Here is a 17,231-nt window from a genome sequence, read left to right on the forward strand (position 1 = left end):
TTTTGAGGGGCAGCGGCGGGGGGATCTCCTCGCTGTGGGCCCGGCGGGGCGCGGGGCGCGAGGGCACCAGGATGCTCTCGTAGGTCTTGTTGGTGATGTCCATCCCCATGCAGCTCCAGCGGGTCTGGGGGCAGGCGGGGGGGGGGCTGGCGGCCAGTGGCGACGTGCCCTTGAAGGAGCGCTGGAGGGGGCTCACCTGGGGGAAGAAACCTGGCTCCAGGGCTGCCCCTGCTGCTGTCAGCCCCCCCCAATAGGGTCTGCACCCCCCCAGCGCCCTTGCTGGGGACATGAGGTCCCCCCACTTGCCACCATCCCACAGGCACCTTCTCCTCCAGCTCGTCCTCGCTGTCGTAGGGGAACTCCTGGGGGGGGTCCCAGTCGTAGTCGACGTGGATCTGCAGGGAGAGCTTCCCTGCCTGTGCCTGCTCCAGCTGCCAGACAGGGCAGGTCAGGGGGGTCTCAGCACCGGGGAATAAGTTCTGACAGCCCCCCACTTCTATGCTAGCCCTCCCCCAGTGCTTCAGTCCCCTCACCCCAGCCTGAGCATCTCCCCCATCCCTCCATCCCACCTACCAGCTCTTCACACTCGGTGTGCTTGAGCCTCCTCGCCACATCCAAAGCCGTCTCGCCCGCCGCATTCACTGCCCGAGGGACAAAAGGGGCCAGATCCAGGTTACGGCCTCGCCGCTCTTCTCCTACCAGAGAGCCCCAAAATCCCCCACCCCAGCCCCATACCTGTGGTGAAGGCGGCTTTTCCCTTCAGGAGCAGCTTGAGGCAGTTGGGCTTGTTGTAGAGCGCGCCGTAGTGCAACGCCGTGTTCCCGTCCTGCGTTACCCGGTCCAGTGTCCCCCTGCACAGGGTCAGTGGCAAGAAATTCAAGGCTCAAGAGCCCATGAGCATCAGTCTCCCGCGTTTGTGCAACCTCCTCCCTGTAGGGGAGCGGGCAGGGGACACTTCGAGCACCTGGGGACGCACCCGTTCTGGATGATGAAGTCCACCAGAGGAAGGGATGATCTGTCGGCGTGGCGCACGGCCATGTGCAACGCCAGCTCACCTGGGTCCTGCCAAGAGATGGAAGGGAGAGGAGAGCTGGACCCAAGGATGTTTCATCTTCTCCAACATGAAGGGAAGAGAGCTGGGCCTGAGGATGCTCATCTTTCCAAGGGCACATCCCCACCCAAAGGCCAGGAAAACCCTGAGCATGGGCACCCAGAGGGGGGAAAAAAATTTCCATTTACGCTGCTCAGCAGAAAGAGTGGGGTGGCCGTGGCAGCATGGGGCTCACCTGGCCCTCGGGGCTGGGCAGGGGCTTGGCCAGATCGTGGCCCTCGGCAAAGGCTTGGAGCAGGGCCAGGAGGTCACGGGCGCGAATGGCTTCCCAGAGGCGGTAGGGATCGTCGCGGCCACTTTTCTGCACATAGCGCCGCTCCATGTACTTGGCCATGATGTACTCCTTGCGGGCGGCCCTGTGGGAAGGGACAGGCATGCAGACCAGACCCCCCCCTTATCCCCACCGCAGCTGGAGGCACCCTGGGCTCCTGTCTCCTCCTGAAGCCTCAGGATCAGGGGGAAGCCTTAAAAAAAGGTGCAGATCTCCACCAAAATCCCGGCAGTGACAGTAGGATCCCCCGTCTCCCATTCCCAGGCTGTCTCAGAGCTGATGGGCAGCAGCACAGGGACGAGGGCAGACCATGCACTGTGCATTCTTCCTCCTCCTCCTCCTCCCAGCTCACCCCGAGCCCCCTGGCCAGTGGCCGACTCACATATCGCTGCTGGCCGAGGGCTTGGGGCAGTCCTGCGCGGGCAGCGTGGCCTCCATGATCTCGTTAAAGCGGGTGTTTCCGACGCTGACGGCCAGCTGTGGTGAGAGAGGGATGGGGGAGATGAGCCCTGCCGGCCACACTCACCCTGCCCCTGTCAGATCCCCATCCCCATCCTGGATGCAGAGGGAAGGAATCCACTGGACCCCCCAGGACCTTCCCAGAGCAGCATGTCCCCCAGGGATGATACGTTTTTCATGGCAGGGGAAATCTGTTTTAAAAGGGAGCAAATCCTGAGGGGCTGCCAGCATCCCCCTTCCCCGTGTTTAGCAAGAGGCTTTGCAGAGCCCCCAGACCACCGCACTGGGGGCTGCTAACTGCCACTAGGGAAACTGAGGCAAGTTTGCGAGCACTGGAGCAAACTGGGCACAGGTGGGATGACAGAATCATCACGGAATCATTCAGATTGGAAAAGCCCCTTGGGTTCAGCGAGTCCAACCCTCAGCCCGACTCTACAATGTTCTCCCCTACCCCACATCCCCCAACAGCTCATTCAAACGACCCTTAAACACCCCCAGGGATGGGGACTCCCCCCTCCCTGGGCAGCCTCCTCCAGGGATGGAGCAGGAGGGATGAATGCTGTGTCCCAGGAAGTCTGGGAGATGCAGAGGGTGATCTCCAAGCTCGAGGAGCAGCTTACCAGCAGCTCAGAGGTGCTGAGGACATCCAGGGTGAGGGACTGGATGCGTGAGTAATGCACACCCAGCTCGCGATGGATGCCGGAGCACTCGATGCACGTCAGGATGCCCAGATTAGTGGAGAGCCACGTGGGGTCTGCAGGGAGGAGCAGCGTGGGGCTCAGCATCACCACCCAGCCCGGGGTACCCAACCCACACCCGGAGGGGACACAAGCTGATCCCTGACCTACCCGGGGCCCCGCAGTCACAGCACTGTTTGTTTCCTGGCATGTTCTTCACCTCGCTGATGACCAGCTTGGTGAGCTCCTGCACGCCGCCGTCCGCCCCGCTGCCCGCCGCCGCCCCGCCACCGTTGGGCTCCCCCTTGAAGGCATTGCTCAGGGCTTCATCCTTGCTGTTCTGCAGCACCGAGACCCACCTGGGCAGGAGGGAGCCTTGTCAAGAGGAGGAGGCAGAGGAGGAGGATGGGGAAGGCAGAGCAGGATCTGGCACCTCAAGGAGTGGGGATGGGCTGTAGCACTTACACAACGCACTCCTGCTCATCCTCCGCTTGGAAGTGATACGTCCTGTTGTCTGCAGGGATGGGGAGATGGGGGAGAAGGTGAATAGAGGGGTTTGGGGATACCCAAGACCACAGGAAGGTGCTGAAACTACTCCAAAGAGGCTGCTTTAAAATAAAATCAAATCACTACACGTCACTCATCCATCACCCGAGCCCCGTTGCAACCTCTTTTTGTCTTGAGCTTGCTAGATCTCCTTGGAGAGGTTGGTCCTTCCTCCACAACGGCAGCTGGGGAGATGCCCAGAGCTGGATTAAAAGGGCAAAGGGTGCCCAGGTGCTGTGGCAGGGCTGGCAGAGGGCAGACGGCCTCTGGGAAAACCTGCTCAGGATGTTCTCCTCCAAAAAGGGAGCTGCCATCTGCAGCTTGGCCACCTCTGGGTCAAACACACCCACCCCAGCTCCGGTATCCCGCTCCGGGCACTCACGCGTCACCAGGTCAAAGCATTTCTTCTCCTCGGCGTGGGGTCGCACTTGGCAGGTGAGGAGGTTCAGCTTGACGGGGGGACGGTTTATCTGCCAGGTGCGAGGACAAGAGGCAGGTTAAAGGACTGGGAAAGGGGTGTGATGGAATCATAGAATCATCTGGGTTGGAAAACACCTTGTAGATCCTCCAGTCCAACCATGACCCTCACCCTGACCGTTCCCAACTCCCCCAGGTCCCTCAGCGATGGCTCAGCCCGACTCTTCAACCCCTCCAGGGATCCCGGGGACTCCCCCCCTGCCCTGGGCAGCCCATTCCAACGCCCAACAGCCCCTTCTGCACAGAAATCCTTCCTCAGAGCCAGCCTGACCCTGCCCTGGGCAGCTTGAGGCCATTCCCTCGGGGCCTGGCGCTGGGGCCTTGGCTCCAGAGACTCATCCCCCCTCTCTGCCCCCTCCTGGCAGGGAGTTGCAGAGGGCCAGGAGGTCTCCCCTCAGCCTCCTCTTCTCCAGACTGAACCCCCCCAGTTCCCCCAGCCGCTCCCCAGCAGACCTGTGCTCCAGACCCTGCCCCAGCTCCGTTGCCCTTCTCTGGACACGCTCGAGTCATTCAATGGCCTTTTTGGGGTGAGGGGCCCAAAACTGAACCCACTCAGCGAGGGGCGGCCTCCCCAGTGCCGAGCCCAGGGCTCAGATCCCTTCCCTGTCCCTGCTGGCCACGCCAGTGCTGACACAAGCCAGGATGCCATTGGCCTTCTTGCCCACCTGGGCACACTGCTGGCTCCTGTTCCGCTGGCATCACCAAGCAACAGCAACTCTGGTGGGACAACAACTACTCCCAGAGGGTCCATCCTGGAATAACCACGTGAACGGGACCCTCTCTGACCCTTTGCAGCACGGATAGGACGCGGAGATGTCCCTGAGCTGCCATCTCTGGCCCCGCTGCAGTTCTCAGCCTCCACCACCAAGGGGCAGCACCTCCCCTCCCAAACCACCCCAGCCCCTTTGGCCTTGTCTGGCACCTCAATGCCCACCTCTCTGCCCCAGCCAAACCCACCATCCCCTCCCATTGACACCTATCAAACATGAGGGACCCCCACTCCATACATCCAGTCCCAGCTCATACTAAATTTTATGCCAGGCAAATCTGTGAGCAGTTTGGGCAAAACTAAACCTGAAATCCAACGGGTACCAAGGCTCAAAGGGTGACTTCAAGGGGCAAGACTGCAGCCCCCCCGGCTCCTCACCGTGCTGTGGGAGATGGTCAGGCAGCCGTACTTCACGCCGCACTTCCTCTTCTGCCACACTTTGCGGATCCTGAGGAGGAAGAGGAGGACTCAGGACACATTGCACAGCCCTGACCACCCACATCATCTGCCGCCTAAACCACTCCGAGCAGCCCTCAGCAGAGGCCTGGTGGCTGTCTGGACGTGTGGTTCTGCTTCCTGTAACCCACAGAGCACAAATCGTCCCACTGAGCGGCCTGGCCACAGGCCATGCTGGCCAACAGCATCACAGATCTGGTAGCCCCAGTTCAGCAAATCACATAACCATCCACTTAAAACCTGGTGCCCATTACCCCGAAGTCCACTAAAAGGTGGAGATCTCCTCCTTGCAGCTCTAAGGGTTTTATTTTTCACCCTAGACGATCCCACCAGGATGCTTTCTCCCTCCATGCCCAAGAAACAAGGAATTCCTTCCCCTCCCACCAGCCACACTGCACACAGCTCTTCAGGCTGAACTAAGCACTAGGTGGCTGTTCCTGAAGACCCACATCTGAGGATGCTACACCCACACCACACCAGCCACTGTGCCCAGCCCAGGAAAAGCACCCCAGGCATCAGAACCTGCCAGGGGCATTCAGATAAGAAAGGGGCTGAAGACACCAGCGCATCATGGGGGAAGGTCACCTGCACCACCTTTAAACCTCCTCCCTCCCCAACTGCAGTTGGAGACCCACCAACCCCTGACCACCAGCTCTCAGGTCTCCTCCAGCCTGGGGAAAAAAAAAAAAACAACCAACATTCCCCAAGCGTTGATGGATGCTTAAGACCAGATGGGGCCAATTGCACCCAAAGACCTGTCAAACAGCAAACAACAAACCAAAAAACTCACCCAAACAGTTCCACCTCGGGATGTCCCAGCCCTAGGGCTCCCCCCAGGCATGGTGCTCTCCCAGCCCAAAGCAACACTGGGACAGAGCCGGGAGCTCTCTGGACAAATAACACCCATCCTCACCCATCGCTTTTCTTGTACAGAAATCCCGACTTCTCCGTCCCATACTGCTTGTTCCCTTGGTGCTGGTGGATGCTGTAGCCGCTGCCAGAGTTCTTCCTGCTCAGGTTTTCCTGAGCTCGCCCGGGGGGGGGGGAAAAAAAAACATTTAAAAAGGAAAGCAAGAGGTGCAGAGGTGGCTGCTACCCCCATCCTTAGGTGGGTGCAGTGTCCGTCAGGATGCCAGAGACCCCCATCCCCTCCCAGACTCTGAGTATCACCCAAATCTCCTGCTCTGCTCCCATGGATGTCCCCTTTGGTCCCCACCTCCCATTTCCCCACTACTCCCCATGCCCAACTAACCCCGGGGCACTCACCCCTCCTTAGCACCCAGCAGCCTCCCGACCCTCCTTCCCGGCTCCCCCCTGCCCACCCCAGGCTCTCACCTCCTTGCTCTCCAGCTGCAGGATGCTGCGGAGGGAATCACGGGTCTGCGTGAGCTGCTTCACCTCCTCCTCTTGCGCTTGGTGGAGCTGGAAAGGGAGGCAGCTGCCCTCACTGCACTGAATGCGGGCGTTCTCAGGGGCTGGCACCTCGGGGGACACGTCCGAGCGACGCTGGATGGAGGCGGGGGGGGCCTTACCGCATGGAGGGACACAGCAAGCTTCTCAATGAAGGGGTAGAGGTTCTGGGCAGCCTTCCAGCCGTCTTGGAAGAAACTGGGCATTTATTTAATGTGATTAAGATGCAGATGGGGAGGATAGAAGGAAAAAAAAAAAAGAGAGGTTTTTTTAGAGAAAATGTGGCAGGAGACCATAGCAACCCCCCTGGGAAGCTGCTCTTGCTCTTGATGCTTCTGGGACCTGGAGAGATCCCACCAAAGGCCAAGCCCAGCCCATGGGGTCTGGATACCCCAAATATTTGGGGTGTTTGGGATGCAGGATTGGCCTCTTGTTCGATGCAAGCTCATCCCATTATGGACCAGCCCTTTTGGAGGCCAGATCCTGGTGGGTCTCTGGGTCTCAGCCACACTCAGTACCATGTTCTTAGCAAACATGACTGTCCCCTCCCTGCCTCAGTTTCCCCACTTGAGAGCTGGAGAAGATGACACGACACCCACATCCTGCTACTCCAGCCTCATGGAGCAACGGGAAAGGCGAGGGGATGTTAATCCTTGCTCTGAACGCCCTTGTTATGAGCCCCACGGCTAACAGCGGAGCTGCTCGGCTGAACTCATCCCTGGAAATCTATCCAGAAACCAAATCATCGGATATATCCCGAGCCAACCCCCTTCCCCCAGCCCCCACGGACACGTTTACAGCTCCTCAAGCCAACAAAGCACGTTTCAACTCCTCAGCTATGACCAGAGAGTGACAGGCTCTGCCCAGCACCGTCACCAACAGCTTTATGGAGCTGGGATGGGAAATGGTGCCCCCAGACCCTCATGGGATGTCCCAGGGGTGACAACAGACCCCGGGGATGAACCACCTTGACCCAGGTGGCACCTACTTGTGCTGAGCGTGGAAAAACTTGATGAGGCTCTGCAGGAAATCTGGTCCCTGCTTCATCTGAGACTCGCTGGCTTTGAGCAGATACTGGAGGAGGAGAAGACACCCAGTTAGGTGATGGAGATGAGGCCCGGATGAAAATACCCTGGAGGAAAAAGCAAGATCCTGCCCGGCCCTCGCCTCCCTTCCCGGCATGGGGAGGAGGGTTAAAACACTGGCTGGGTTTCAAGAAGTCGAGTCACGACGTTGGATTTGAAAGCAGCTCACTGGGGACCACCCTCAGAAAACCTGGCTCTGGAAGTCCTCCAAGCCCTGAAAAGTTCAAGGACCAAGGCAGGCCCCCGGGGTTTCCAGTCGAGCATGCTTCTCCCGCTGCTCATTACTTCTGGAGTTAATAAATAACCAAAACCCAAGGCAGCTTGCAAAGAAAAAAAAAAATAGCCCAAATGTTTTTTAAGACATGACCCCTTTGCTCCCAAAAAATCAGCTTTCAAGCAGCGAGCGCCTGCGGCACATCAGCCCCGGAGGTCTGCCGTCCTCGCGGAGGTGTCCCGTGGGATGGGGAATTTCAGCTTTTTGCATCAAACCCATCCATCAGCTGCAGGCAGAAAAGGCAAGACCCAGAGTCTTGCTCACCCCAAGCAAAATAAGGGAGGGAAGAAATTTTCCCCCTGCAAGCTCCTCCCCGGCCTGCACAGCTGCTGGAGGATGGTTTCCAGCACTAGGCGAGGGGAGGGGAAGCAGCCCCGAGCTCCGAGGGCTTTCTGTGGTGGGGAAGCACCATGGCAGGATAGAGCCCCCAGGATGGAGCCTCCTGGTGCCCTGGGGCACTCTGGGCCCCGCTGCCCAGAGAGGGGTCACCTGGGCTGGGGAGGGATGTTAAACCGCTCCGTGTAAACTGGAGGTGCAAAGCCAACGTAGCACCCAAGCCAGAGCCCCAGGGTGCCTGGTGCCAGCTGCACCCCCTGAACAAAGTCCCAGCTGGAAAAGGCGACCCGTGCCCGGCTCCCACGGGACTTCCCTGCCCTGTTACCCACGTGCCAGGGTGACGGTGGCAGAGGAGGGTCACAGCCAGCGCTGGCTGAGACCCACGAGCACAGGGATGCTCCCAGCATCACCGAGGTACAAGTGCAGCTGCATCCACCCACCCCACGGCCGTGTAGTTGGGGAGTGTGAGGTGGCCCACACTGGGGAGATACAACCGCCCCACACATCACCCCTGGGGTGAAATCACATCGTGCCCCCACCCCAGGAAGCAGCAAACACCACCCGCTTATAAACCCACACACAACACACCCGCCCCAGCCCTGGCCAGCCCCCTAGAAGAGTTGCCCCCCACCATTTCCAGGCTGCCTCCCCAAGAAAGCAGCAGCAGCCTTTGTGCATGCCCGCACACACATGTGCCCGCTCACACGCAGCCGCTCTTTGCGGGGCTGCCGGCAGCGGCCCCTCCCCGGCCGGGCTGCAGCTCCACCGTTTCCATGTGCTGTTATTTATTTCACAGTGGTGCTATTCAAGGGAGTTGACTCATCTGGCCGGGTCCCAGCTCCCCGGCCCCATGCTCAGCCCCGGCCCCACTGCGGCAGGCACAGCCTCCTCCCTGCTTCTCCCACTGCTTGGCCCTTGGGGACATGGGAACCCCCTGGGACAACGCGCTGGGGACTCGCCCCCTGCTCAGTGTCACTCTCAAGAGGTTTAGGGGGCTGCTGGGGTGGCTGGAGCCAGGACACCTGGGTCCCTCCTCGCGGCGGGGGTCTGACACTGAGTCTCCATCCTTCACCTATTTCCATCTCACCTCCTGAGTACTGACCCCCAGGACCCTCAGGGATCTGGGGCTGCTCACGAGCCCCCCTAACCAAAACCAAGAGCAGTTTTAAGAATGGGGCAAAAGTGCAAAGCCAACCTCAGGGATATTATCCAAAAATCTCACTTTTTGCCCCAAATGCCAGCCTCTGGTTTTGCAGAGGAGGAGTAGGAGCAGGGCGGGGAGGATGTGGGTGCTGCAGGGTTACCCATGGGTGCCCTTCACAGCCACATCCCACCGGGACCCCACGATAGGGACAGGACAGGGATCCCTGAGCTGGGACCATGCAGGGACACAAGGGGATGGGGATGGCCGAGGGTCCCGCACTGCACCCACGCAGGGCTGCCTGGATGTGGGGATGAGGACAGGCTCCGACCTCCCCATGCTCTGAGCAGACAGGTCCCCTGTGTCCCTCCCAGGGCCAAATAGCCTCCGTCCCCCCACCCCGGCACAGCCCCTACCTCGCACATGTGGAGCTGGAAGAGCCGCCGTTCCTTCTGCATGTCCTCAGCGACCTCCGCTGCGGACGGCTCGGCCTGGATGACCCCCGCCAAGCGGGCTCGCTCCTTCTCCTTCTCCATCTTCCCCCTGCAGGACAGGATGGCGACAGGCTGGGGAGGGGGGGGACAGCCCTGACCCAAGGGGTGTCGTCCCATGGCAGGGAGCTGGGGGGGGCTATGGTGGGGATGGGATCAGGAGAAACATCTCCAGCCTCTGGAGCTGGGAAAGGCTGAAGCAGAGCCCTCCCGATGGCAAACCAGCATCAATGGGTGCTGGCTGCGGCCCCAGGACAAAACACCTTTGTGCAGAGTGGGATTAGGTGGATTTTGCTGGAGGCAGCAGGTTCCTTACACTTTGGTCTCATAATCCTTCCAGGCCTTTTCGATCTGCTTCTTGGAGTCCTGCAGCAAAAGGAGAGAGGCAATGACAGCCCTCAGGGAAAGCAAAAGACCCGACAGCACCAAAGCGGCTTTGCTCTGCACCACTGCACCCTGCCCTGCTCCCTGGGGACCACAGATGTCCCCACCGGGTCTTCACCCCTGTCACTCCCAACCCTCACTGCTGCCATCCAGCCCCAGGTCCTTGCTCCCTCCTTCTGGCCACAGGCACAAGCTGAGCCCACAGCAGGGGGTCTCGCTGCAATGTGTCCCCAAACTGGTGACCTGCAGCCCCAGAGCCTTGGGGACAGCGCTGGAGGGGACTCACCAGGCGCCCGTCCTTCAGCTGCCCCTTCAGCAGGCTGTCCAGGGGGAAGGAGACGATGTTATTCAGGTTTTGCACCTGCGAAGGGTAGAGACGGGGTTACCCGATGGGGGTGCCCACCCCGGGGCAGGCTGAGGAACCAGAGCCTCAGCTCCTTCCTGGCACTGGGAATGTGTGTCCCCCTCCCCAGGTCCATCGCTGCCCCGTGAAGGGTTAAAGAGGCTGGAAGTAGGGCCGGATCCAGGCACAGGGCAGGCTGGGGCTTGTTGGAGCTGGCTGCAAGATGTCTGACGTGGGGCCCTTCCCACAAACCACACTAGCGCCGCGGCTGCCAAAGCCAAAGCTGCTCCCCCCCCGCCACCCCGTCCCTGTCCCTGTCCCCCCACAGCCCAGCACCCGGTGATGGCACCGGCCCCCTCCATGGCCCCGGGATGCAAAGAACCCTGCCACGATGTTGAAGGGGCTTCCCAAAGCGTCCCCCTTTCCTGGGGTTTGGGGACAGCAGCGCAGCCACTGCCATCCCCACCAGGGCCGTGCAGGGGTCTGCGGTGGGGACGCACGAGCTTGCTCCGGTCCCGGCGTCCCTCTGTGTGCCCCACGGGGCAGCACCCCACTTCAGTGCTGTGAGAGCAGCTCCAGCGCCCACGCGGGACCTCCCCGCTGCACCCAGATTTCTTTTAAAGGCTCCCACGGGTGTTGGTCCCCAGAAGCACCCAGGGAGAAACCCAATGCTGGGGCAGAGGTCCAGCCCTGAATGTGAGGGGACAGGAACATCCCTTCCTGGGGGGGATGGGGGACCCCATTTTTGACAGCTCCAGGGGGACCTGACTTTTTGGATCTGGTTGAGGTCCCAGCACATAATCCCGCTCTGGGGAGAGCAGGGGGAACATGACAGCAGCGGTGGGGTGGAAGGTGGGGGGCCAGCACTGCCTTCACCCAGGAACTGGTCTGACTCCTCCACCGGGATGGATCCTGCAGAGCCCCCCCAGAGCACGGGGGTCCGGCCAGGCTGGGACAGCTGGGATGGGGAAAGGGAGGAGCGGGGAGGCCCGGACTGGGGTAACTGGGAGAGGAAGGCGCCAAAATCTGAAATTCTTGCTGGGGGAAGGGCGGCAGAAATAAATCTCCTCCTTAAGCAGAGCCAGCAGCCAAAAACACCCTTTGGGGAGGGATTCGAAAGGGACCAGAGAGGGGCCCAGCGAGAGGGGCCCAACAGCATGGGACCCCCCAAGGGCTTCACCGCTGGGCGTGCACAGACCCAGCTCCCTCCGGGAGCCGACTCCTCCGCCGGAGCCATTCCCGTGGTGGGGAAGGTGCTGCCGGTTCAGCTCGCAGCCGCCCCTGCCTGCCTCCCGCCCGGCCACAGCTCCCCAAGGCCCCGCTGCGCAGCTCGGCGTGGCTTTGATTTGCTTCTTGGCAAAGGAGATCAGAGATGCAATTGATGTGAGAAAAAAAAAATAGAAAGAAAGGGGAAAAAAGAAAATAGCAGCTCCAACCGCCCATCGAATCCCAGCACTGTGCTCCCAGCAGAGCTGGGAATGAGCTGTAAATCCAGCAACAGGGGTATCAGATGGCCTGGGAGCACCAGGAGTGTTTTCCTGAGCCCGGGATGGGAGCTGGGGATTGTTCCCTGTGGTAGAAGGCAGCTAAACTGGGAGGAGTGGGGCTGCACTGGGTGGTTTTTGCAAATCCAGATGGATCCCGGAGATTTCCCCTGGCTTAGCAATAGCCAGATGCAGAGAAGAGCCTGAGGCTGCACTGGAGACTCCATGAACCCCGCGATCCCCCCTGGGTGGTTAAATCCTCCCCCTGATCTCGGCAGCGTGCCAGGAGGACGCGGGGGCAGCTCACCAGGTTCTTGAAGAGCGCCGTGACCTCACGGGTGAAGACGGCCAGGTTGAGGAAGCCGGTGGAGAGCTCGTGGTTGTTCTGGGAGAGGTGGTTGTTGCCAAAGTTCTCCAGGGCTTCGCTGTACTGCTCCTCATTCTCCACGTGGGCTGTGCGGGGAGACACCGGTGAGGGACACCGGGCGGCCCTGCAGCACCCCATCCCCGGAGATGGTCACATCACGAGGTCCCACCAGCACCCAGAACCCATCTCCCCATCCCTCTGTAGCAAAGCTGGGTTGATCTTGCTGCAGGCACCCTAAACATCCTCCCCAAGGTTCTCAATTTCCCTTTTTACATCTTTTTAAGACAGTTTTTGGCACCCTATCACGTTGCCAGGCTGGCTGGCTGCAAGCACCCATGTCCCCCTCACTGACCAGCACCCACGGCCATCCCACTGTCCAGCAGCATCACCCCAAGCACAGATGTGACCAGCGTTGGTGGCAGATGGGACCATCACAGATCCCGGTGGCCCGATGATGCCCATCATCTTTCGAAGCACAACTCACTGAGCCCGGAGATGTGAATGGCTTTCACATATTTCCTGATCCTCTGGAGTATGGCTTGATCCCCATCCAGGCTCTGCGAAAGCGAAGAAAGAAAACAAACGGAGCTCGTTAGCCTTGCCAAGCGTGGCCGCCGCTCCCCCCAGCCCAGCTGGCCCTTGCAAAGGCGGCTGCTCTGCCATGCAGATGTGTGGGGCAGCAGCCAAGCTCCCAGGGCTGGGAGAGGATTTGGAGGCATCCCGGGGACGCCGGAGTCACAGCGTCCTGCCAGTCCCCTGCCAGGCCTGTGGTCCCCATGGCTTTGGCTCCCAGGCAGGGCTTTGGCTGCCCCCGGAGAGGCCGGGTTCGAGCAAGACAGTAGCAGGGGATGAGAGGCTTGGCCAGAACGCCCAGCGCCTCTTTGCATCCCAGCAGCTTCCAGCAACCATGGAAAATGCCTCCCTGGCCTGTTTCAACCAAGGAGGGGATGAAGCATCACGTAGCACGAATACACCAGCCTGTCCCCACCACCCCAGCGTGTGTCCCCACGGCTCGGGGCCAGGCACAGTGGGAGAGACCTGCAAGGGTGCCCACAGCAGAGCCAAAACCGGGACCCACCTCCCACTGATGCCCAAGAAGAACCTAAATCACATAAATCCCATAACCTGGAATGTGACTTTCCACAACCTCCCCAGCTCATGCAGGGTCTTGGCTGCAGCCCCCAACACCGTGAGCCTCCCCGCAGCCCCCGCCAGCTGCCTCCTGCCCTCACTTAGAGCACTCCCTGTCCCCAGCCGGGTCCCTCCGTCCTTGCTTCGCCCCTCCCTACCTGGGCAGCCTCCATCTGCGCCCACCAAGCACAAGGGCACGCTCAAACCCAACATCAACCTCCCCGTGGTGCTGCCCACAGAGCACCGTAGCCAAACACACGGCGGCCCCAGCCATCAGGAAAGGGTTAAGGTTGGCTTGGCTGCAGGTACCAGAGGCATGATAACAGGCTGGAAATATTTAGAGGGCGTGAACGGCAAGAAGGGCGAGGGATGAAACCGCGGAGGAATTACAATAAAGAGGCTCGCTCGCTCGCTCGCTCGCGCTCTTGCTGAAGGTTTTTGGGCTGATGTCAAGGCCGATTTCCTGACAGCGGGGTCAGCCTGGCTTCGGCGCCACTCTCCGAGGCCCTCCTCGTCGGACGGGATGCTGCGGATGAGCTTTGGCCAGGATGAGCCATCTGAGAGGGCACTGGGGCCAAGGCAGGAGCCAAACCCCCAGCCCAGAGGGGTCCTGCAATGCAACTAGAACGGTGGGGTGCCCCAAAGCCCCCCATGCCCCCTCTCTGCACAAAATCCTGGTGTGCCAGGCTCTCTGGAGCTGCAGGCTGGGGCAGCAGCATCCCCTGCCTTGGGGGGATGCCCAGGCTGGACACCTGGATGCTCCAGGCTTGTAAACTGGCATAGCCTCAGGAAGGGGAAACTGAGGCAGCATGAGATGCTCTGGATGCATCACCCTGCAAGCGGGGGAAGAAACTGCTCCGAGTGTCCAGGACGGGGCAGCTCAGCCTGGTGCCAGCTCAGGGCCAGTGCGGAGCAGGGACTGTGAACAATCTGGGGAAGGACACAGGGGCTTTGGGGAAGGGGTCCACGAGACAACCATGGAGGACATGGCAGGCAGAGCTGGGCCCTGGGTGGTAAATGCAAAGGAAATCACTGCATGGTGCTGCCCCAGCTGCAGGAATTGCTGGCGTCCCCAAGGTTATCAGGCCAGCTGCTGGGGACAGGCCTCCAGAGTGGGGGACAGTGATGTCTGGAGCCCCCCACAGCACCCATCACCCTCCAGCCCAGCTCAGGGTCGGGGGAAGCTGAGGATGCCAGCACAGCGGGGACGGGAGCACAAGGGACTCCCCATGGGGACGGAGCAAGGGACAGATCCGCACCTGCACCGCAGCCAGCCAGGCTCACAGCCTGGGGACCCCGCGCAGCCCCTGCCACCCCCCGCCCAGCCCTGGCGGGATGCTCAATGGGGGCCATTCTTCTGCCTCCCCACCGCCACCAGCTCGTGCCGCCCGGAGAAGGAGCTGCCGCGGGTGCCAGGGGCTGGGCTGGCGACGCTGCCGGCCCGGGAGCAGGATGCGGCGCTGCCCTGGGTGCAAAGGGCAGCTCACGGCAGGGACACGGTATTATTTACATGGTGACAGTGTGAGCTGGGAGCCTGGCTGCCAGCTCTGCCACTGAATGAGCTGGTGGCCTCTGCCATGTCACCCTGCCCCGGCCTGGAGGTGCCCGGTCCAGCTCCAACCACCAAGGCCTGGATCCAACCTTCCAGCCCACTCCAGAGACCTCAGGTTCTGCCTCCACAGCCCCCATGAGTGCTCCCCACAGCCTCCAGTGGGATGTGGGGGGCGCAGGGGCTCAGCGCCGTGCCCCCCATGGCATCCACAACAATGGTCACAACTCCCAGCTCAGTCACACTCACTGGAGTTTTACCCACAGAGACCCATGGCATTCCTGGGGGACCCTTCTCCCCCTCTCCCCGCCCCCCCTAACCACAGCCACTCCGAGCAGCCAAACAAAATTCCTGCTGCTTCCTCCTGCCTGGAGCTGCCTCCCCATTCCCGGCTGAGAGGCAGATCCGTGGCAGCAGCCAACACGTGCTGGCGGGGACCAGGATGCTCCATGGTGGGTCCCCAGAATTCCAGCCCAGGGACACCCACCCCACCGCCCCCCGGGATCCCGGCAGCCCCAACACCTGGGGCCCCACACTCCCCGCCAGCCCTGGCTCCCCTTCAAAGCCATTCCTTCGCTAAGAGGAGTTGGCAAAAGCCACGGGACCAGCTGGAAACCGCCTTTATTCTAGGCGGGAGAAGGGGGACGGAGGCACCCCGCCACCTCCGCCCTTCCCGCAAACACTGTCGGGGATTTTGGCGGGGGGGGAAAGCTAAAAATACTACCCTGGCTTTAATCACAAGGGGACACACACACACACCCCCCAGGGCCACCACATCACATCACAGACTCGATAGCGGCCGGAGTCGTGGGACTGATGCTCTGCCCGGCCCCGGGGGGATGCTCTGGCTCGTGGGGGTAGAGGGGCACCCTAAAACTTTTAAAAAGGAGAGTTTTGCCCATTTCTGCAGGTCTTGGCCCCGAAAAATCGCACGCAGCGCAACGGCGGGGGGGCTCGGGGCGACCCCCAGTAAATAGAAGCCTAAGGAAAGGAGGTGCCCCCCCGGGGTGGGCAATGGGTGCTGGACCAGCACCTATGGATGCCAGGGGCTGTCTTGGTGTGGGGAGCTCCCAAGCAGGGACACACACACACACACACACACACACACACACACACACACGGCCCTACTCACCTCCTCCAGAGCCCCCACCGCCCCCCGGCACTTCTGCATCTTGGAGGCGAAGGCGGCGGCGACCGGGGAGCTGAGATCCTCGCCGGTCACGGCCAGGAACTCGGCCACGCTTGGCAAGGCTAACGAGCTCCGTTTGTTTTCTTTCTTCGCTTTCGCAGAGCCTGGATGGGGATCAAGCCATACTCACTGAGGATCAGGAAATATGTGAAAGCCATTCACATCTCCGGGCTCAGTGAGTTGTGCTTCGAAAGATGATGGGCATCATCGGGCCACCGGGGTCTGTGATGGTCCCATCTGCCACCAACGCTGGTCACATCTGTGCTTGGGGTGATGCTGCTGGACAGTGGGATGGCCGTGGGTGCTGGTCAGTGAGGGGGACATGGGTGCTTGCAGCCAGCCAGCCTGGCAACGTGATAGGGTGCCAAAAACTGTCTTAAAAAGATGTAAAAAGGGAAATTGAGAACCTTGGGGAGGATGTTTAGGGTGCCTGCAGCAAGATCAACCCAGCTTTGCTACAGAGGGATGGGGAGATGGGTTCTGGGTGCTGGTGGGACCTCGTGATGTGACCATCTCCGGGGATGGGGTGCTGCAGGGCCGCCCGGTGTCCCTCACCGGTGTCTCCCCGCACAGCCCACGTGGAGAATGAGGAGCAGTACAGCGAAGCCCTGGAGAACTTTGGCAACAACCACCTCTCCCAGAACAACCACGAGCTCTCCACCGGCTTCCTCAACCTGGCCGTCTTCACCCGTGAGGTCACGGCGCTCTTCAAGAACCTGGTGAGCTGCCCCCGCGTCCTCCTGGCACGCTGCCGAGATCAGGGGGAGGATTTAACCACCCAGGGGGGATCGCGGGGTTCATGGAGTCTCCAGTGCAGCCTCAGGCTCTTCTCTGCATCTGGCTATTGCTAAGCCAGGGGAAATCTCCGGGATCCATCTGGATTTGCAAAAACCACCCAGTGCAGCCCCACTCCTCCCAGTTTAGCTGCCTTCTACCACAGGGAACAATCCCCAGCTCCCATCCCGGGCTCAGGAAAACACTCCTGGTGCTCCCAGGCCATCTGATACCCCTGTTGCTGGATTTACAGCTCATTCCCAGCTCTGCTGGGAGCACAGTGCTGGGATTCGATGGGCGGTTGGAGCTGCTATTTTCTTTTTTCCCCTTTCTTTCTATTTTTTTTTTCTCACATCAATTGCATCTCTGATCTCCTTTGCCAAGAAGCAAATCAAAGCCACGCCGAGCTGCGCAGCGGGGCCTTGGGGAGCCGTGGCCGGGCGGGAGGCAGGCAGGGGCGGCTGCGAGCTGAACCGGCAGCACCTTCCCCACCACGGGAATGGCTCC

At 60.8% G+C, this 17,231-nt stretch overlaps 1 protein-coding gene across 1 annotated transcript; it reads right to left on the reverse strand.

Moving 5' to 3' along the window:
• Position 1: 1 nt before the first annotated feature.
• ASAP3 (ArfGAP with SH3 domain, ankyrin repeat and PH domain 3) lies at positions 2-15,998 on the reverse strand (the record flags this gene model as incomplete). The annotated part of the gene is made up of 22 exons (XM_026863464.1): positions 15,894-15,998; positions 12,566-12,638; positions 12,022-12,167; positions 10,174-10,248; positions 9,820-9,869; positions 9,429-9,555; positions 7,165-7,250; positions 6,299-6,374; positions 6,102-6,188; positions 5,680-5,789; positions 4,689-4,758; positions 3,447-3,534; positions 2,984-3,032; positions 2,690-2,877; positions 2,462-2,595; positions 1,765-1,859; positions 1,287-1,467; positions 977-1,062; positions 736-851; positions 574-641; positions 324-431; positions 2-196 (listed from the first exon to the last, which is right to left on the reverse strand). Coding segments are annotated over exons 1-22 (2,247 nt in total), but the record flags the coding sequence as incomplete, so codon positions are not given.
• Between the last annotated feature and the right edge of the window lie 1,233 nt (positions 15,999-17,231).

This window comes from Athene cunicularia, assembly GCF_003259725.1.
Source record: "Athene cunicularia isolate RWA chromosome 23 unlocalized genomic scaffold, athCun1 chr23_part2, whole genome shotgun sequence".
NCBI lineage: Eukaryota > Metazoa > Chordata > Aves > Strigiformes > Strigidae > Athene > Athene cunicularia.